The sequence below is a fragment of the Leopardus geoffroyi genome, chromosome X (genome assembly GCF_018350155.1).
Source record: "Leopardus geoffroyi isolate Oge1 chromosome X, O.geoffroyi_Oge1_pat1.0, whole genome shotgun sequence".
NCBI classification, from domain to species: Eukaryota; Metazoa; Chordata; class Mammalia; order Carnivora; family Felidae; genus Leopardus; species Leopardus geoffroyi.
The window spans coordinates 32678783-32700964 of NC_059343.1; the positions used below are offsets into that span (position 1 = coordinate 32678783).

The window sequence follows — 22182 nt, forward strand, 5'->3', positions numbered from 1 at the left end:
CAAATGATTTATGGGGCATCTAGATTATTTGATGTAGTCTGTGATGACTTTTTATTCTCTGAGGTATTTCTATAGTTTTAGCATGATCTATTTAGATAGTTACACCATTATCATTAATATTTTATTGTGTACTTGAAATGTAAGCCCCACTGTCATATAAAATTAATATCTCTAACTTAAAAGTTATATAGGGAATTTTCTAACTGCTGTTACTGATAGCACTGGATCTTTATGTTTCAATAATAATTATCCTGGTCTTTCTTGAATTTCTTTTGACTTAGTGACTTATGAAAATCTCATAAGCTGTTTCATTGTACACTCCAGGAGTTGGCAAATAATGGCTTGCTGCGTGTTTTTGTGCGGGTGCGGCCTATGAACTGAGAATGGATTTCACATTTTTAAATGGTTGAAAATTTTTAAAAGAAAATTTCATGACACATGAAAATTATATAAAAATCCAATTTCAGTATCCATAAATAAAGTTTTATTAGAAATAGCCACACACAAATTCCTTTCTGTGGCTGCTTTTGTGCTACAATAGCAGAGTTGAGTAGTTGCGACAGAGACTGTATGGCCCAGAAAGCTTGAAATATTTACTCACTGGCCCTTTATAGAACAAGTTTGCTGACCTCTGGTATACATCAACAGCTGTGTTGACTAGTTACTGAAAGCTACTAGTTACTACAGCTACTGAAAGAATAGTATTTTAAAAAGTGATTATTTTACACAATCTTTATTTTTTTCAAATTTTTACTTAAATTCTAGTTAACATATAGTGTGATATTGGTTTTAGGAGTAGAATTTAGTGATTCATCACTTACCTTTAAAACCCAGTGCTCATTACAAGTGCCCTCCTTAATCCCCATCACACATTTAGCACCACCCCCCCCACGTCCCCTCCAGCAACCCTCAGTTCTCTATAGATAAGAGTCTGTTGTGTTTTACCTCCCTCTTTTTTTCCTTCCCCTGTATTCATCTCTTTTGTTTCTTAAATCATCTTTAAATAATTTCTGCCCTCCTCTGCTTTTTCCCTTTGGTATGTACCATTACTTGTCATGATTTAACATGTAGACATTTTGCTTGTTGAAATAAACAAGCACAGTCTTTCTTCCCATGTAGATTGTAACTTTCATGAGAGCAGGGATTTTTTTTCCTCTTTTGTTTTCTGCTGTCTCCCCAGCACCTAGGCAAGTAGTAGAAACACAATGTATTAGAGTAGTCACACAGTATATGTTGAATTGAAAAGATGACTTTTGCTGAATCTGCTACATACTACTTTACCCAAATCTGAGGATAACTGACAAGCAGATGGAAACAAAGTGTTATTTTCTTCATTTGCATAATTTGCCTAATTTTGCTTTCTAGATTTTAAAAGGTTAAGTATCCAAGGAATTTGGTAATACCTGACTGCACTTTTGATGTTGCTGCCTTGTGTATATCACTGGAAGGAACAGCATCTATAAATATTAATACATTGCAGGGGCGCCTCGGTGGCTCATTTGGTTAGCCTTGGACTCATGATTTTGGCTCAAGTCATGATCTCACTGTGAGTTAAAGCCCCACATTGGGTTCTGCACTGACAGTGTGGTGCCTGCTTGGGATCCTCTCTCCCTCTCTCTCTGCCCCTCCCCCACTCATGCTCTATTTCTTAAAAAATAAACTTAAAAATATTAATGCATTGCATATGTTAATTTAAAAATTTATTTTATATATTATGATTTTCTAATTTATTTTATAATATATTCAATACATACTACTTATTTGTTGTAGGTATTTGTTTCTCAAGCCTTTATGTCAGTTATTATACATTGAGGATAATGGGCTAGCAAAGTGAATGGCACATAATAAGTACCTAAAAGTTAGGGTAATTGAAGAATTAATTAAACAGCCTTTTTGGGAATAGGTTTCTTTATAAATGTAGAGGTATTTTTTAGTGGTTTCCCACTACATTTAGAATAAAATCCAAACTTTTCCCCCAGTAAAGCTTTGCACAATTTGACCATTTGTCTCTGACTCCAACCTCTTCTCTCTTGCTGATGATGGTGAAGCCAGACTAAACTTATTTCATTCCTCTAATACTTTATGTTCCTTTCTGTATAGTTAAAAAAAAATTATGACTTCCCCAGAGCCTCTAAGCTTTATTAGGACAGGAATCACATCTGTTTTACTCACCATCAAATCCCCAGTGCTTAGCAAAATTACTGAAATGTAGTAAGTGGTAAGTAAATATGTGTGGAATGACTACATACATGGTTGACAGAGCACTGGACTTGGTGTCAGAAACTCTGGATTAAAATCCTGGCATGTGTTCTGAGTCTTGATCTAGATGCCACTTAATGCAGGTGTATTTGTGAAGTCATTGAGATATTCAGTTATAATGTGAGCACTTTTTAAAAAATTTGTTTTGAGAGAGAGCGAGCACAGGTGCACAAGTGGGGGAGGGGCAGAGAGAGAGGGAGAGAGAATCCCAAACAGGCTCCTCCTCACTGTCAGCGCAGAACATGATGGTGGGGCTCCATCTCATGAACTGTGAGATTATGACCTGAGCCCAAATCAAGAATTGAACACTAACTGACTCAGCCACCCAGGTGCCCCAGCCTGAGCACTTCAGATGTGAATATGTTGATAAGTCAGAGACAACCATCCTGGGGTGCCCCTACTTACTAATTATGTGAACATGAGTGAATCAATTTCTCTGAAGTTTAGTTTTATCATTTATTAATACATCTTATTGTACCTGCCTCATAAGGTTGTTGTAAGCACTGATAAGATGACATGTGAAACTGCCTTATTGTTGTAGATATAAAACATGTACTCGTTGAGTCATTATTATTTGAAGCGGAGAAGATGCAGAGGGGAAGCACTGAGAAACCTAGTTAGAATAAACCCATCTCTTACAGAAGAGCCCTTTAGGCAGCTGACCAGACCTGGGGCTTTAAGAGACACTATGAGGAAAGAATGGACTCCATCTCATCTCTAGCATATGTAGGAGGACCCTTAGGCTCTCTTAGCCTTGAAAGTAAGAAGGAGCTTTGGGGCTTAGGGGAGAGCAGGAGACTAGGACTGGCAGAGCCCTTACTAAGATGGCCAGAACTTAATGTAATGGTGTGTCTGAGTACAGTGGAGGACAGTGAAGTGATTGACCTACCTAACCAGTTATGAGAGAGACATGTAGCTGAAAAATAAAGCCAGCTTTGACGTGCTGCTTCTCTACAAATTAAAATGTAGCTTGTAGTGTTTCAAAACCAATAAAGAGCTGGATATAATTGAATCTCAGGATTACTGGAAGAGGAATCATTACCAGGATTAGGAGTTTCCAGACTATGATGGTCACTGGAAGGCTGGGAAAAGAGGGGCAAGTACATGTAAGGGGCATAAAAAGTGAGAGGGGAAGCTCTTAAAGAATTGATGGTACACGTTCCAAATTTAAATAGTACATGCAGCCGAAGCTAGAACCTTAAAATAAGATTTTATTCTTAAAAATTTAGCTCATAAAATATATATTATTTTATCCTCTGTCTTAAGTAGCAATAGTAATGCTTAATGTATTGAACCAATCGATAAACTAGAAAATGAACCACCAGAACTAGATTGAACCAAGACATTTTGGGAAAAGAAAATTGTTATCATTGTCATAAGTCCTGCTTAATGTGCATTTATTATTAAGAACTGTTGTGTTATCATTTAATGCTCCTACCAAGCCTATGGAATTAGAGCTACCATTAATAACCCCATTCTAGATGAAGAAACTGAGGCTTAAAGAGGTTAAATAAGTTGCCCAAGGTCAGATAGTTAGCAATTGGCAGGGCACACCTCAAACCCCCGGTGTGTGTGGTGGCAAAGCCTATACTCTGACCTGTTGGTGGAACTTGTGTCAGGATGCGTATAACCTACCACTATTTGAAAGGCGGTGGTACTAGAAATCAGCTTTGTTCCAGCATGCCTTCCATATATATAAGAAATCCACATAGAGAAGAAATCCTCTAAACTGTAGACTGTGGAATCTGATTATACTGGAAGAGTATATATAACATTCTCTTACTAGATTGTAGGTTCCAAAAAAGCAGAGAATTTGTCTCTTTTGTTTGCTGTGGTTTCTCTAAAGCAAAGTTTCTCATCCTTGATGTTTTTAACATTTTGGACTGAATAAGTCTTTGTTCTGGGAGGGCTGTTCTGTGCATTGTAGGATATTTAGCAGTATCCTTGGCCTCAGCCCACTAGATGCTAGTAGCACTCCTCCCCGGTTGTGACAAACAAAAATATCTCTAGATATTGCTAAATGTCCTTTGGTGAGAAGATTGCCCCTAGTTGAGAATAGCTGTCCTGAAGAATAGAGCAGTGCCTGGCAAGTAAAAGACACTCCGTAAATATTTTGTAATTGACGACAGGAATAAACATTGTTCTACAAAGTGTACTGCTTGTGATGTTCGAAATAACTGGAGGAAACCCTGAAAAAGTTTGAGAGTTTTAATAGTTACACATTTTATATGCATCAGAAAAAAAAAAACATATCAAACCCATGCTTTCATGTACTATTTTACAGGACAGGGCTAAAGTGGATACTGAAGTAAAAACACACGAAGTTAAATAAGCACAGATGATAAATACATTTAGCAAAAGTCATGAGATTGCTTAAGGTGGTATGTAAATTACTGTAATTTGAAGCAGTGATCTGTACTAAGGGAAATTTACGCAAACATAGTGTGTCCTAAATATACCTGGTATGATAACTCCTCCTAAGTCTGGTTTGTATAGGCCATTAGAACCCTCATTGGGAATGATCTAGTGCCCTGCACATACTAAACAAGATGTAGAAGACAAATTGCTTACCCTCTGAGAATTGGACAGTCTGAGAGATACTGTAAGGTATGCACATCTGTATGAGACAGCACCTAAATTTCATATTGTATGAGAGTTCAGAGGAAAAAGAGATTACTTCCTGTTCAAGTAATGAGGAAGGGCTTCACTGAATTTGAAGGATGAATGGAATTTTAGCAGGTGTAGATAATGCAGAGGAAAAGAGCAGAGGCATAGAGTTTAAAGCATATTTAAGGGATGAGCGGAGGCCATTTTGGCTGGAGTGTGGTATAACTGTTAAGAAAGGTGGAACCTGGTTATAAAGAGTGTTTAATGCCAGGCTGGTTAAATCCATGGAACAGTGATTTTTATTTCCTGAAGTCTGGCCAACAGTTGCTCTGTTGTTCGTGTGTGTGTGTGTGTGTGTGTTTAATTTTTTTAATGTTTATTTATTTTTGAGAGAGAGACAGACAGGGCATGAGCTGGGGAGGGGCAGAGAGAGAGAGGGAGACACAATATGAAGCAGGCTCCAGGTTCTGAGCTGTCAACACAGAGCCAGATGTGGGGCTTGAACTCACTGTGAGATCATGACCTGAGCTGAAGTCAGATGCTTACCTGACTGAGCCACCCAGGTGCCCCTGTGTGTGTGTTTTTTAAGTGTGTTACCATTCCTATAGAAGTAATATTTAGCTTGGATGGAGACCTGAGAATCAAGATTGACAAATGCTCCTACTCAGAAAGTCAGAGAGGTATAAAAACTAGAACACACACACACACACACACACACACACACACAACACACACACACCTGACAAAAGAGAACAGTGCAACGGGATCAGAGCAGTAAGAACAGGCTAAATCCTGGCCATCAGAAGAAGCATGTTGGTAACCTGCAACTGGGGGAGTTCAGGGTTTGGGCGTAATGTGGACTATAGGCCTTGAACCTCATATCTCTGTGAGGAAGTTTTCTTTAAAACAAGTTCTGATCTTTGGAAGTTTACCACTAGAATACTTGGTGAGGCAGCTGACAGGTAATACTGATTTTTGCTTCCTTAGTTTCATCTTCCCCTGGAAGAGAGCTGCTTCCAATACCTGTTCCCTCCATTATGTTGACCTCTGGAGAGGCAAGTCCTCTTTGAAAGTCCTGGCCCATGCCTGGCAACCCTTTCCTTTGTAGGTCCTCTGACACAAATGCAAGTAGGCTTGATTCTTTTCAAAAAGGCTTTATTAAATATTAAGGAAGAAAGAAGAAATAAAATATAAAAAGTCTTACCAGATTTACCTAGCATCTCTGATAGCACTGTACTCTCATCAGTCAAATCTCCTTTCCCTGTTGCCATCAGAGATACCTTCTCAAATTCCAAATTTTGCCATATGACTTGTCTGCTTAACTCTTTCATGATTTCTCATTTATACAGGGATTCTTTACACAGTACTTATTTATCTGACTTGGAGGAATTACAGTTAAAATTAAGATGATACTTGGGAAGGGTAAAGGACCTTCCTGTGAATACGTATGAGAGTTCCAGCTCTTTGCTAGATCCTTCCCCGAATAGCTTCATCTGAAGGGTCAGGGGTCACTATATTTCAGACCCTGTTTCCTGTGGTGCTGGCTTTCTGGTGAGGTATATCTAGTTTGTCTCAGGGGGAAATCCCAGTGGGTGAGACTACAGCTGTCTACCTCAAGTCAACCTGAAGAGTTTGACCCTAACCCATTTTATAAGTTGGTGTTCTGCATAAGATTTTTTGAGACTGGTCTGCAGCTTTAAAGGTGGGAGAGTAATGAGAGAAACCATTAGATGTTTTCTAAAGTTCCTTTTGGTTCCAAAATTCTCTGAGAACAGCCCCCCTGACTTTTTTCTTGATTCACTTTATGTTAGTTTGCTCTATACAATTAATACCTTGTTAGAAAATAATGAAATTTCAGAGCTGCAAGAGGCTTTCATAGTTACCTTGTCCAGTTTCCCAAATTCAGCTCCAAAGAAAAGGACTCCTGAGAAATATTGACTACTTATAAAAAGGATTATGTAGCCAAATATACTGAGAGACTATACTTTGATCACATTGCTAATTAGCATTTTTTTTTAATTTAAATTCGAAGTTAGTTAACATACAGTGTAGTCTTGGCTTCAGGAGTAGAACCCAGTGATTCGTGTCTTACATATGACACCCAGTGCTCACCCCAAAAAGTGCCCTCCTTAATGCCCATCACCCATATACCCCCCCCCCCCCCACCGTTTTCCAGCAACCTTATTTGTTCTCTGTGTTTTAGAGTCTTTTATGGTTTGCCTCCTTCTCTGTTTTTGTCTTATCTTTCCTTCCCTTCCCTTATGTTCATCTGGCGAGTTTCTCAAATTCCTCATATGAGTGAAATCATATGGTATCTGTCTTTTTCTGGCTGACTTATTTCACTTAGCATAATACCCTCTAGTTCCATTCATGTTGTTGCAAATGGCAAGATTTTGTTCTTTTTCATCATTGAGTAGTATTCCATTGTATATATATATACACCACATCTACTTTATCCATTCAATATCAATGGACACTTGGTTCTTTCCATAATTTGGCTATTGTTGATAAGGCTGCTATAAACATTGGGGTGCATGTGCCCCTTTAAATCAGCATTTTTGTATCCTTTGAATAACTTCCTAGTAGTGCAATTGCTGGGAGTATTTTTTTTTTTTTTTGATGCTATTGTAAGTGGAGTTATTCTTTATATTTCAGACAGTTCATTGTTAGGCTATGCAAACAACTTATTTTTGTATGTTGATTTTGTGTCCTGTAATTTTACTGAATTATTTTTATTCTAACAGGGTTTTTTTTTTTGAAGAATCATTAGGATTTTCTGTATGCAGGATCATATCCTCTGCAAACAGAGATAATTATACTTATTCCTTTCTAAGTTAAATGCCTTTTATTTCTTTTTCTTGCTCTGGCTGGGTCTTTAGTATTATGTTGGGTAGGAGTGGTGAATGTGCATTCTTGTCTTGTTCCTGATCTTAGAAGAATAGCATTCAGTCTTTGATCATTGAGTATAATGTTAGCTTTGGGCTTCTCTTATATGGCCTTTATTGTGTTGAGGCATGTTTCTTTCATACCCAATTCAATGAGAGTTTTCTTTTTTAAATTACCATGAATGGATGTTGAATTTTTATCAAATGCTTTTTCTGCATCTGTTGATGATTATATGATTTTTATCCTTCTGTTTTATTTTTGAAGAGTTTGAGCAGGATTAGCATTAATTTTTCTTTAAATGTTTGGTAGAATTCACCAGGGAAACCACCTAGTCCAGGACTTCTTTGTTGGGAAGTTTTTGATTACTGATTCTATCTACTCATTATTAGTATGTTCAGATTTTCTATTTCCTTATGATTTAGCCTTGGTGGGTTATATGTTTCTAGGAACGTATCAGTTTTTTCTGGGTTGTCTAATTTGTTGGTGTATAATTGTTCATAGTAGTCTTACCCTTCATATTTCTGTTGTTACTTGTAATGTGTCCTATTTCTGATTTTATTTTTTATTGGTCTAGCTAAAGATTTGTCCATTTTGTTCATCTTTTTAATGAACCAACTTTTATTTTGTTAATTTTTTCTATTGTTTTCCTATCTTATATTTCATTTATTTCTGCTCTAATATTTAGTATTTATTTCTTCTAACTGTGGGCTTCGTTTATTCTTGTTTTACTATTCCTTGAGGTGTAAAGTTAGGTTGCCTTTTTGAGATTTTTTTTTTCTTGAAACTTCATCGCTATAAACTTCCCTCCTAGAACTGCTTTTGCTACATCCCATTGGTTTTCTTATGTTGTGTTTCTATATTTTTATGTCTTAAGGTTTTGTTTTAATTTCCCCTTTGCTTTCTTTTTTTGTCCATTGATTGGACAAGAGTGTGTTGTTTAATTCCCATGTATTTGAGAAGTTTTTAACTTTATTGATTTGTAGTTTCATACCACTGTGGTTATATAAGATAGTTGATATAGTTTCTGTCATCTTGAATTTGTTGAGACTTGTGGCCTACCATATGATCTATCATAGAAAGCATTCCATGTGTACTTGAGAAGAATGTGTGTTCTGCTGTTGGATGGAATGTTCTGTTTATGTCTGTCTGGTCCATTTGGTCTATAGTGTATAAATCTGTTCTTTCCTGATTGATTCTCTGTCTGTATGGTCTATCCATCACTGAGAGTGGGTATTAAAGTCTTCAACTATTATTGTATTGCTGTTTATTTCTCCTTCTAGTTGTGGTAGCATTTTTTAAATGTATTTACATGCTCCCATGTTGGGTGAATAAATATTTATAATTGTTATATCTTTTTAATGAATTGACTCTTTTTTCATTATATAATGACCTTCGTTCTTGTGACTATCTACAGCTTAAAGCTTATCTTGTCTGATAAAAGTATAGCTGTCCCTACTTTCTTTTGGTTATCATTTACTTGGAATGTCTGTTTCTATCCCTTTACTTCATTTTATATGTGTCCTTAAAGTTCAAGTGAGTCTTTTGTAGACAGTGTGTCATTTGGATCCTGTTTTTAATCCATTTAGTCATTCTGTGTGGATTTTTTTTATTGGGAAATTTAATCCATTTAATTATTGATGGGTAAGCACTTACTAATGCCGTTTTGTTCTATTGAATTCTGCAGTCATATTTTTTTTGCTCTAAGATTTGATGGTTTCTCTTTCTTACATTTCTCATTTTGTTCATGCCACTGTTTTCCTAATTTAATTTAGCTATCTGTTTTCTTGTAGTTTACTGACATTCTTTAAGAAGATCATTCTGAATTCATTTTCAGACAATCCATAGATCACCATTTTATTAGGGTCAGTTATTGAAGCTTTATTAGTTTCTTTTTGTGGTGTCATGTTTACCTGTTTCTTCATGACTCTTGGTTCTTTGCATTGGTATCTCTGCATTTGTTTAAGCAGTCTCCTTTTTCAGACTTTACAGGTTCACTTTAGCAGGGAAAGACCTGTCACTACAGCTTGGGGGTACTGGACAGGTCTTCTGGTAGCCTCTGTGGGAAGGCAGGGTTTGCTGTTGGGGTCTCTTGTTTGGTGCGGCCATTGCCCGTGCTCTGAGGTTGGGGCTCCATGTTCAAGCAGGATGACTGGGCAACTATCTTCTTGTTTGGATGGGGCTTTTACTTACTTATTTATTTGTTTATTTATTTAATATTAAATTTACTGTTAAATTGGTTTCCATACAGCACCCAGTGCTCATCCCAACAGGTGCCCTCCTCAATGCCCATCACCTACCCTCCTCTCCCTCCCACCTCCCATCAACCCTCAGTTTATTCTCAGTTTTTAAGAGTCTCTTATGGTTTGGCTCTCTCCCTCTCTAACTTTTTTTTTCCTTCCCTTCCCCCATGGTCTTCTGTTAAGTTCCTCAGGATCCACATAAGAGTGAAAACATATGGTATCTGTCTTTCTCTTTGTGATTTATTTCACTTAGCATCACACTCTCCAGTTCCATCCACGTTGCTACAAAAGGCCAGATTTGATTCTTTCTCATTGCCAAGTAGTATTCCATTGTGTATATAAACCACAATTTCTTTATCCATTTGTCACTTGATGGGCATTTAGGCTCTTTCCATAATTTGGCTATTGTTGAAAGTGCTGCTATAAATATTGGGGTGCAAGTGCCCCTAGGCATCAGCACTCCTGTATCCCTTGGGTAAATTCCTAGCAGTGCTATTGCTGGGTCACAGGGTAGATTTATTTTTAATTTTTTGAGGAATTTCCACACTGTTTTCCAGAGTGGCTGCACCAGTTTGCCTTCCCACTAACAGTGCAAGAGGGTTCCCATTTCTCCACATCCTCACCAGCATCTATAGTCTCCTGATTTGTTCATTTTGGCCACTCTGACTGGCGTGAGGTGGTATCTGAGTGTGGTTTTGATTTGTATTTCCCTGATGAGGAGTGACGTTGAGCATCTTTTCATGTGCCTGTTGGCCATCTGGATGTTTTCTTTAGAGAAGTGTCTATTCATGTTTTCTGCCCATTTCTTCACTGGATTATTTGTTTTTTGGGTGTGGAGTTTGGTGAGCTCTTTATAGATTTTGGATACTAGCCCTTTGTCTGATATGTCATTTGCAAATATCTTTTCCCATTCCCTTGGTTGCCTTTTAGTTTTGTTGATTGTTTCCTTTGCAGTGCAGAAGCTTTTTATCTTCATGAGGTCCCAATAGTTCATTTTTGCTTTGAATTCCCTTGCCTTTGGGGATGTGTCAAGTAAGAAATTGCTGCGGCTGAGGTCAGAGAGGTTTTTTTCCTGCTTTCTCCTCTAGGGTTTTGATGGTTTCCTGTCTCACATCCAGGTACTTCATCCATTTTGAGTTTATTTTTGTGAATGGTGTACAAAAGTGGTCTAGTTTCAACCTTCTGCATGTTGCTGTCCAGTTCTCCCAGCACCATTTGTTAAAGAGACTGTCTTTTTTCCATTGGATATTCTTTCCTGCTTTGTCAAAGATTAGTTGGCCATATGTTTGTGGGTCTAATTCTGGAGTCTCTATTCTATTCCATTGGTCTATGTGTCTGTTTTTGTGCCAATACCATGCTGTCTTGATGATTACAGACAGCTTTGTAGTAGAGGCTAAAGTCTGGGATTGTGATGCCTCCTGCTTTCGTTTTCTTCTTCATATTACTTTGGCTATCCGGGGTCTTTTGTGGTTCCATACAAATTTTACAATTGCTTATTTTAGTTTTGAGAAGAATGCTGGCGCAATTTTGATTGGGATTGCATTGAATGTGTAGACAGCTTTGGGTAGTATTGACGTTTTAACAATATTCTTCCAACCCATGAGCATGGAATGTTTTTCCATTTCTTTGTATCTTCTTCAATTTCCTTCATAAGCTATCTATAGTTGTCAGCACACAGATATTTTACATCTTTGGTTAGATTTATTCTTAGGTATTTTATGATTCCTGGTGCAGTTGTGAACGGTATCAGTTTCTTTGTCTTTCTGTTGCTTCATTGTTAGTGTATAAGAATGCAACTGATTTCTGTACATTAATTTTGTATCCTGCGACTTTGCTGAATTCATGTATCAGTTCTAGCAGACTTTTGGTGGAGTCTGTCGGGTTTTCCATGTATAATATCATGCATCTGCATGGGGCTATTAATTGTGCTCTGCAGTCAGACGGGGCCACTAGCTGGGTTCTGTGAAGTCCCAGGCTGTGTTCCCTGGCAGTATGGTGCCACTGGTTGAACTCCTTGATTGGGCAGGACTGTAGGCTGGGCTCTGCAATCATCCCTGGTTGTATGGGGTCTCAGACTGGGCTCTAGAACCATATGGTGCCACTGGCTAAACTCTTGTGTTTATATGGGACTTGCAAGTTCGTGCCCTAAAGTTGAGTGAGGCTGCATATTTGTCTTCATTATCATGTAAGCCATTGGCTATGCTCAGGTGGTAGGCAAGGTCATTGGCTAGGCTTCCTTGTCCCTTGGGACCACAGTCTATGCTCCTTGATTGGGTAGGGTTAACAGCTTGGTTTCCTGTCTGGGTAATGCCACAGGTTGTGTTCAACAATTAGACAAGGTGAGTAGTCTAGGCTCCTCTGCTTATCGGGGTTGTAGGCCAAGCTTCTCAACTGGATGGGATTGTAGGCTAGGCTGTGTCTCACAGTACAATAGGCTGTGCCCCCATGTTTCCCAGGCCACTCTTCAGGCTCCTTGGTTATGTGGGGTCAGAGGCTTTGGTGAACAGTTGGGCATGGCTGCTGGTTTGACTCCCTGGGAGAGCAGAGCTATAGGATGAGCTCTGTGGCCACTCTAGTTCCCTGGCTGGGCTTCCTGGATGGGTGGAGCTGGAGGTTACACTCAGTGCTAGGGCAGGACTGGGAATTTGCCTCCCTTCTTGGGCAAGGTGGTAGAACAGGCCCCCCTGTCAGTATGGCCCACTGACTGGGGATCCAAATCAGGCAAAACTCCCAACCAACTTCTGTAAGCCAGAGGGGGCCCCTGGCTCAGCTCTGTAGATTGCCAGAGCTGCTGATTGGGATCTCTTTTTAGGAGTGCTGCTGCAAGCAGGAAAGCCATCAGCCAAGACCTGAACACAATTTGCTGTAAGCCCCACCCCCTTCTCCATCTCTGTCCCCAGTAGTCAAGCCCTGCACATTCTTCCAGTGACCCCTGTGAGGCAAGACATGAATGGGCTTCCTGGGAAGTGTCCCATGTGCTGGGGGAGCTAAATGTCTGCCCCGGGCTCTCTTTTCCCAGTATAGAAACTGTAGGCCCTGGTGGGGGGCTCTCATTGTATCACTGTGCCACTGTAGGGGAAGGGCAGTGGTGTCAGAGTGTGTCCAGTCCTCTTACCCTTCTAATGTGGGATTTTGACAATGATGTTTTTTCTATGGATAGTTGACTGTTGGTCTTCTTGTGAGGGAGACTATAGTTGGGAATGACCTGTATGGCCATCTTGATGATACCATTCTCCTATATGCTTAACTTCAAGTAGGCTATACATTCCTTAACGGGACAGATAGATTACGTCTTATAATTTTGCCTCTCTGGTGCTTAGCTCCATGTTGGGAATGTGGCAGGTGAACAATAAATGTGTGGTAATTCTATTATTGAGCCCTGTAAGAAAATGAAGCATTAAGGTATGAATTGGCTTCTCTGTGTACATTTTCAACTTTTAAATACAGAATTGCTGTTCCTCCATGCATACCTGCATTTGGATTGTGTGTTTTTTCCTTCAAAATCTCTGTTGTCAGTAATTCATGGTTATTGATTCATAGTCTTTATTGGTAATAATTCTGTGGGCTGCTTTGCCTCAGGGATTATTTAATTAGGGTATTGCTGTTTGACACTATTCAAGATAGTGTTATACCCTAAAGGGTATTGGATTTGTCACAGAATGACACTGAAGAGAAGCCAGGGATAGGCAAACTAATAACATCCTAGCTTGGCTATTATAATTGGGTTTTTTTGGCTTTTTTATCCAATATTTTTTGTTTATATCACTGCCTTCCTAAGAAATAAGCATGTGACCAATTTGATGACTTTCATATGGCAAGGGCAGAAACTAATGGTAGACAAATAAGGACATAGTAAGTTGATAACAGATAGAGTCCATGCCTCCAGAATGCTGTGTTTCTCTAAAGTTAGATATCTATTTGTGATGAAGAAAACATTTGTGTAAGGGGGCAAGATTGGAATGCACTAAAATGAAATGCTCATGTTGACCACATTAGCTTTAATGGAACTTATTTGATATAGTGACTCAGTCTCTGTGAATCTGACTATGTGTATGTGCTGTGTTTTATACAGGGAATCATCATCCAGGGACCTGCCAGAGGCCACAAGAAAACATGGGGAGGAGTAAGTTTCTCTTGCTTTTAAATAATTTAGACTTTCTCCATATTAATCTATATATACAGGAAATCAAATTTGCAACTCAATGTGTTTTTTTTTTTGTGAACATCTAAATTGTATTTCTGGTTAGTGTTAGAAAGTTTTTGTCTGAAGCAGGGCTATGCAGAGAAACACCAACAGACCACATGCTGCTCCTTGGCAAGGTTTTTTTTTGTTTTTCCTCTTTTCTGAACATCTCTCAGTACAGGGAGAGATGGCTCAAGCTTGATACCTATAGACCTGCCTTAATCCGAGCTTCTTTGCAACTCTTGGGAAAGTTATTCATTTGCTTACATTGGTTCCTAAACCTTGTTGATAATTAAATAAACAAAAAAATGATTCTGCTATGCAACCAATGACAGTATTAAAAAATTCATTGTTAGGTTGATTTATAAATGGTTTTGATTTCCCCTAAAATGTTAAAGCCTGGCATTAAGAACCATTAGGTGAATTCCTCTGATTTTTCCTTTCTCATGAGACTATTTATGGGCAGTAGACAATAGACAAATTCAAAGTCATTTTATTGTTAATAGTAACCAACCACCAGTGACTTCATAAATAATCCTAATCAACATAGACCATAAAAGCAGATGCATAAAAGACCTCAGAGGGAGACTTGGTGTTGTGTAGTATAGTGAGAAGAGTACTGGGCATAGAGTCAGAAGCCTGAAAAAAATTCTACTTCTAGTACTTTGATCTATTCCTAGAGTTTCCCTATATTTGCTTGTCCACCTCAAGTGGGGTTCGTATATTCTGTACTTCCAGCTTCAGGAAGTTGTGGTTGGCATAATGTAATGGTACATATAAAAGTGTGTTGGGAACTCTGAAGTATAATAGAAGAGAGCAGTGGTATCTGCTCATTCTTGTCTTTATTGAATAAGTGTATTTTCATTGGTTTTGTCTCTTAACAGTTAAAATGAAGTTTTTTGATCAGATGTTTTTGTAGGCAGCAGGAATGGGACTAGGGTTATGCAAGTGATAGAGAGTACCTCCTTACTATTTTGTGCTCTAAGCACTTTGCCTGCCCCACCTTAGTATGGGCCCTGGAAGGTAGCCCCAGGGACTATGGATCAGTGATGGAAAGTTTCTTCCTGAACCTTGTTGAGTCAGATTTTGCCTCTTTTCTCCAGTGATTTCTTTAGGGATTGATTAGCCCCAGGGATTTTGGTTTTTTCCCAACCTCCACAAAATATGTCAATCTCCTGATAGTTTAGAAGTGTAAAAAAATTGAATAAATTTAGTTTAGAAATATAAGAAAATGAATACATTTAAAAAGAACTGTTGAAAATTCTGGGACTAATCCATGCCACGTTCTAACCCTAAATCAGCTGTCAGCACAAGTTTCTGGAGTAACTCATTGTGGCTTGGTCCTTACCTAATCTTAGGCTTCAGGTGGATTTTGATAATGTTTGGATTGTTGGATTTCATCATGACCACATGAAGAAGAAAGCTGCACTGAGAGCAACACATTCCTTGTCTCATCTCTTCAGAATGATCCTCGGGTCATTAGCAAGGAGATCTTTAGGAGCTTACTTTAAAGGTGCTTCAGCAGGTGTTTATTTAAATGGTCAGGCAACTAATAAGAGTTCTTGATAAAGGATAGGTAATGGTACTGTTATTTGCAAAGATGGGCATATTTCCAACCTGGAGATGAAGTAAGAGAAGTGCTCCCAAAAATGCTACTTTACAAACACCTGGAAACTTATAATAGCAGCATTTTGACTGTTTGTGTTGTCCACTGTAAAAGCATTCTTAACATCCTGAGTCTTGAAGCCTCTCCATCCTTTACTCTCTAAGCTTTACTTAGCTTGCCTGATTTCACTTGCTAATTGCTGTCACTGTTAGTGGGAGAAAAAAGATGGTACTGTGTGGTAATTTTTTTTTTCTTTTCTGGCATCATACAATGAATTTTTTACTGGATTTGGCAAAGATTCTGACAAACATAGCTCAATGTGTCATACAAAGGGGCAGCAGAGGAAAATATCACAAAGACATGGCACTAGCCTCATTAATGAGGAGGCTTGGAAACAAAGAACACAGCTGGGAAACCAAACAGTGTAGGTGAAAAATTAAAATTAATATTGAGGTGAATTTCTTTTAGTATCCTTTGATACTGGATGAAGAAATTATTTATAAATATGTTAATGAATCATTCTTTTATGTGACATGGAAAAAATTGTAAGCCATGTCTTACAAATGGTGATGGGAGGCTAAGAACACACTTTTTTTATATTTAATTTCTTATGAGACCACCATCACTGTCCATTTTATATCCTTGAAATCATTTACATATATCCCATATATGTTATATATATGTATTTATGGGATATACACACACACACACACACACACATATATAGTAAAATGGGATTTACTATATATATATGTAGTAAATATGTATATGGGATATATATACTATATATAATAATATTCTATATATTTATATTCTATATAATAGTACATGGTATTTAAATATGCTATATTTAAATATATATTGATAGTAATTTGATATAGTATAGCCCAGTAAATTATCTATTATATACTATATTTAATGTATGGTATGTATATTACATTATCCTATATATAGTATATAGTATAATATTTATAGTATATATATAATAAATATATTTATATATATAAATATATATAAATATATATAAATATATATATAAATATATATATATATGAGTTCTGAGCTAGGGCTTTGTACTTAGGACTTTTTTTAATGTTTATTTATTTTGAGAGAGAGAGTGAGAGTGCAAGCAGGGGTGAGGCAGAGAGAGAAGGAGAGAGAGAATCTCAAGCAGGCTCTGCACTGTCAGTGCAGAGCCCGTCATGGGGCTCAATCCCACGAACTGTGAGATCATGACTTGAGCCGAAATCAAGAGTCAGGTGCTTAACCGACTGAGCAATCCAGGCACCCCTGTATTTAGGACTTTTAAGAATATATAATTATTTTGATATTAACAAGTATCTGTGGAACACTTCATAACTCTTAGATATTTCTCATATGTTATCTTACTTGAGTTGTAAGAGAACTTTGTGATGTAAATAGGGATATTATCTTTAGTTTATATATTATAAAACTGAGGGTCATGAGAGAAAGTCGCATCTGAAGTCCACATTCTATAAAATGAAGAGCCATAATGCAAACCTAGGTGTCCCTATGTCCTATGCAGTTTTTCTTTTCTTTCAATAAACCATGTTCTGAATGCCCTAGTCATTAGTAGTGTATAAAGTCAATTAAAAACTTAGGAGCTATCTGTTGATTTGAAAAGTTTGGAAGAAAATATTTTCAAAGATCTACAGTGACGTTCATATATTTCTTGAAGCATGGGGGACTGGACAGATGGGCAAAGAGAATTTGGCTCACCATTTATGATAACAGTTAAAACATGTGTATCAGATGGTGGAGTGCCTGAAATATCAAAGTCTTCTGAGCAGCGGGGCACACAGCCCACAGTGTGAGGTGCCTAAAGTTAGAGGCTTAAGACACCACTTACCTGGTAAAAGCCACCCTTCTTGATTGATAGGTTTTTGTCGTTGTGCTTTTTCTTAACAGGAAGAATATAATACATTATGGAACACCAGAATAGTATGAGACAACAAGGGGAGATGCTGTTACAAAAAGGAACAGCATGTATGAATAAAATCATAAGATTTTAGTGGAGAATTACTATTTGTACAAAGAAGAGAATGTGAATATTTTACAAATGTGTATAATAGGCTCACAAAATACTATGTACATAATGATCGAGTACTTATTATTTTCAGATGGAAATTAAAACTTTATTCTACCTTTTCTACCTCCCACCCCCTGAGCAACTGGTATATTCATGACAAAATGGCCAAGTCTCAGTACTCCACAAAGCAATTTCTTGGGATTTTTCTTGCTAAAAATTTTGGAGGTTATTGTTTTGTACAATGTTTGAGTAGAATTTGATTTTTTTAAATGTTTATTTTTGAGAGCGAGAGAGAGACAGAGCATGAGTGGGAGAGGGGCAGAGAGAGAGAGACACAATCTGAAACAGGCTCCAGATTCTGAGCTGTCAGCACAGAGCCCAACGCAGGGTTCGAACTCTTGGGAAGGGCGAGTTCATGACCTAGGCCGAAGTTGGACGTTCAACCAGCTGAGCCACCCAGGTGCCCCAAATGTGGTTTTTTAAGTCATACCTGTTTTGCATCTGAACTTTTTTTGTTAGAACGTAGTTCTCTTACTGTATGTTCTAAGTGCTCTAGCAGCAGTTCATGATATTTATTAGTCTAATATATAGTTATTGATTGTTAAATTTACTGTCTTTACATTAGGAACAGTGCTTATGGTAGAAATTCATTATGCTGTCTCAATAATAGCAAACTTGTTTTACAAAATAGGAATAATATTTAGCCATAAATTTTCAAAAGGGTTAATTTTGCTTTGTTGTATAGAGAACAATGTCTGGAAGAGCTGAATGATGGCAAACAGACAGGTCTTATTTGTGGAGAATAATTAAAATAAGAATATGAAGATAGCTTAGCACTTTTTGTTTCTCCTCTTTCATTATTTAGTCTGTGAAAATAGCTCTTACCCTGCCCAGGGTCTGTAAAATCTTAATCTGAAAAAGTCAGTTTCTGTCATCATATTCTATACCTAATGGTAGCTTAATGTCCTTGATGTTCTAGTATACATGAACATATCCTTGTGCTATAAAAAAAAAAAGTGGCGAATGTGCCAGTTACAGTCTCTGTTTTTTTATTAAAATGTAGCAGCATAATTTCATTGGGTCCCTGGATGTGCTTGGCTCCTTTTACCCCAAGAAACCCAGAGATGTTCCCCCACTTAACAAGACTTAGTGGACGGAAAGATGGTTTACAGCTACCACAGTATATCTGTCTCTAAGCTCTTGGATTCAGTGCTGAACTACTGTTCAGTTGAGGCCAATCCTAAACTTTAACTCTGAGCATACAGCTCTATATTGTCAAACAGAGAATGAACATTCAAACTGACAAGCCTTGTAAAGTGACTGTCTCTTAATGTAGTGTCTAATTTTATTTCACAGCTCCCTGGTTTATAGTTCAAGTAAAGGCACACATTTAAAGACAATTAATTATTTCATTTTCTGGCCTATATTAAATTTCAGAGTCTCTTTATTACGGTAGCATATTCATGCCTCTGCAGTTTAGATGATGTCACCAATTTATCGTAAACCCTTATCTTCATAATTTTATAACAGTAATACAGATCTGCTTGGGGTTGACAACAGCCATTATTTTTTCCTGGCAAGTCTTTCCCACTAGGAAAATGAGTTAACTATTGAAGGGTCAAGCTACTTAAAAAACAAAACAAAACAGAACATCTCATTGTAATGCTTGATGCTTTTTGTCTTTGATGCCTTTTACCTATTTAACAAGAAAATAACCTTTGGTACATAAGTTAGGCTTCACTATTGACATTTTTTTCATTTGAGGCAAAATTCACGTAACACAGAAGTGACCTTTTTAAAGTGTACAACTCAGTGACATTTAGCAGCGGTTTAGTGATGTTTAGCAGCATCACTGGCATCTCCATACTAGATGCCAGTTCCTTCCTCTCCAAGTTGTGACAACCAAAAATGTATCCAAACGTTGCTAAATGTTCCCTGGGGGTGCAAAATTGCCCTGGGCTGAGAACCACTGGTTTAGAATAAAGGAAAGTAAATCTTTAGAGATAAGCCATAACTCACATATTATGATGTTTTTCATAGAAGTAACTTGAGTCTAAAGGAGAGCATTGTATGGTTCTAGAAACCAAGGTATAGCCCTGGTTCTATAATGAAGCAGCTGTATCCTTGGGTAAGTTACTTAACCTCTGGACTTCAGTTTTCTTGTCAGTAAAATGAAGTGTTTGAAATGGGTCCGTGGTTTCCAGTATGCTCAGTGAAGCACCGACTTTTCTAAAGGGTCCCTGAGGAGCCACCTTACAGGAAAGGAAGAAAACAAAGTGCTCCTGGTATGTAGCACCTCCCCTTCAGATAGAGAAAGCAAAAGTTTGCATTCTGCTTTCATTTCTAGAGAAAATTCACATATAAACAGTATTAATTTCACCAGTAAAAACTCATTTCTGAAATCTATGTGCTAATTAACAAAGGCACTAATTTGTCATTGAGAGTCTGTTTCTTAAATCCATCATGCTCTGCTGTTGTTGGCAGAAGAAAAAGGTAGCTGAATGCAATCTTTGCCGTCTGAAATGTGACTTTTTGATTAACTGTAGAATGTATTCTATTAGGACACTTATCCACTCCTACAGTCTAGATTACAGCCGACTATCACATGGGTGGTATTACACTGTCTGTTGACAAGTTGTAAAGCATTCACTATAACACAGGTATTTAATACCATATTTCATATTTGGTGAGTTCTGTCTACATCTCTTTTTCCCATTAAATGGTGATTATCAGTTATAGTTATTTCCATATTCTTCCATATGGGACAGAACTGTAATCAGTGTAGATAAAATCCATAAATAAAAAGAAATTTTTATGGTTGTAAGAAGTGTAAACACTAAAACCAATGATCTTCTTGCTGATACAATCAAGACGTTAGTGATAGGAGAAATACCTATCTTTGGAATTCTTCTGTTTTGATGATTTCACCTGATTGTGTGCTTAATTTTGACTTGAGTGCTGCCATCTACCATTTCATGAAGAATTTTTTAATAAGAAGGAGCTATAAATTATAAAATTCCTTCAAAGAAAACTTGGTCTTCTACATTTCTTTGTGAGAGAATCTGTTTTACCATTTCTCTGTATCTCATTATTCCTTATTAAGCATAAAATCATTGGGGTGCTTGGGTGGCTCAGTCGGTTAAGTGTCCGACTTCAGCTCAGGTCATGATCTCATGGTTCGTGGGTTTGAGCCCTGCGTTGGGCTCTGCTGACAGCCTGGAGTCTGGAGCCCGCTTTAGATTCTGTGTTTCCCTCTCTCTGCCCCTTCCCTACTCCCACTCTATTTCTCTCTCTTAAAAAATAAATAAAACATTAAGGAAAATACATAAAATCATTGGACAAGAGACATCTGAATATATGATGTAAAATTTGGCTTTTAAGAAAACCATATTGAGTTAGTAAGACTCACTCTGGGGAGAACCATGTTTATTTTGTTTTTAAAGAATATTGACTTTATAGACATACATTACCTCTGTTGTTTTCTCTTTTATAGAAATCCATTTCTGGCATTTGCTCCACACTTATTCCCGGAAACCTGCCTGTTATCATCTGGCATTTTGTTGCATACCTCTGGAAGCACAAAGATACATATTTTTTCAATTCTTAGGTACAGATTATAACCACCACATTGTCCTTAAGAAGCAGCTTCGGGATATTAAAGATACTAGCAACAATTATTTCTTCTCTCAAACCCTGAGACTTCCCACTTTGACTAGCTCAGTCCTGTCACTTCAAATTATTTTTTAAATATCTGATTTCTTATATGGGTTTCAGCTCCCTAATTTCCATGAAAACATGTATATTCTAAATACCATTCTAACTAAGCTGTACATTTGTGATATCTTTATTGGGTACATGAACACCACCATACAACAAATTTTGAATTATAAACCTACCTGCTATGAAAAAAATTAACCTTTAAATTCTACAGATAGGTTACAGAGGTGAAGTACAATTGGGAAACACTTTATTTTTTTCACCTTATCAAGAAATAGGAAGATGGTCTGGCATCTTTTTAGTTTGCATAATTTTGTTTTTTAGTAAGTGAAATGTCACTTTGGAATGTGGGAATTTGTTTTCCTAGGGAAAGTTATTTCCATCAGTCTGTGATAAGAAATACCATTTAATACTTTTTTCAGCCAGAAAAAACCTTGAAGACATTGTATGCATGCCCAACTGAGTAAATAATAGTACAAAATGGCTTACAAACAAGAAAACAAGGAATTATGAGTATGACACTTGATTATTTTTTTATATAAACCTGAGCACGGGGTTACCTGGGGAGCATGCCTTGTTGATTTTCTCTTATTATTTATTTATTTACTTACCTACATACTTATGGTTTGGGGGG

At 37.4% G+C, this 22182-nt stretch overlaps 1 protein-coding gene across 4 annotated transcripts in view; it reads left to right on the forward strand.

Annotated features, from left to right (window-relative positions):
* The window catches only part of PRRG1 (proline rich and Gla domain 1), a 309337-nt gene that overhangs the window by 217490 nt on the left and 69665 nt on the right, over positions 1-22182 (forward strand). For 3 of the 4 annotated variants that reach the window (XM_045470525.1, XM_045470527.1, XM_045470528.1), the window contains exon 2: positions 14065-14115. In XM_045470525.1, the coding sequence (XP_045326481.1) occupies positions 14065-14115 (51 nt within the window). Of the gene's footprint in view, positions 1-12809; positions 12858-14064; positions 14116-22182 lie in introns of those variants that run through there. The other variant, XM_045470526.1, reaches the window with a different exon arrangement.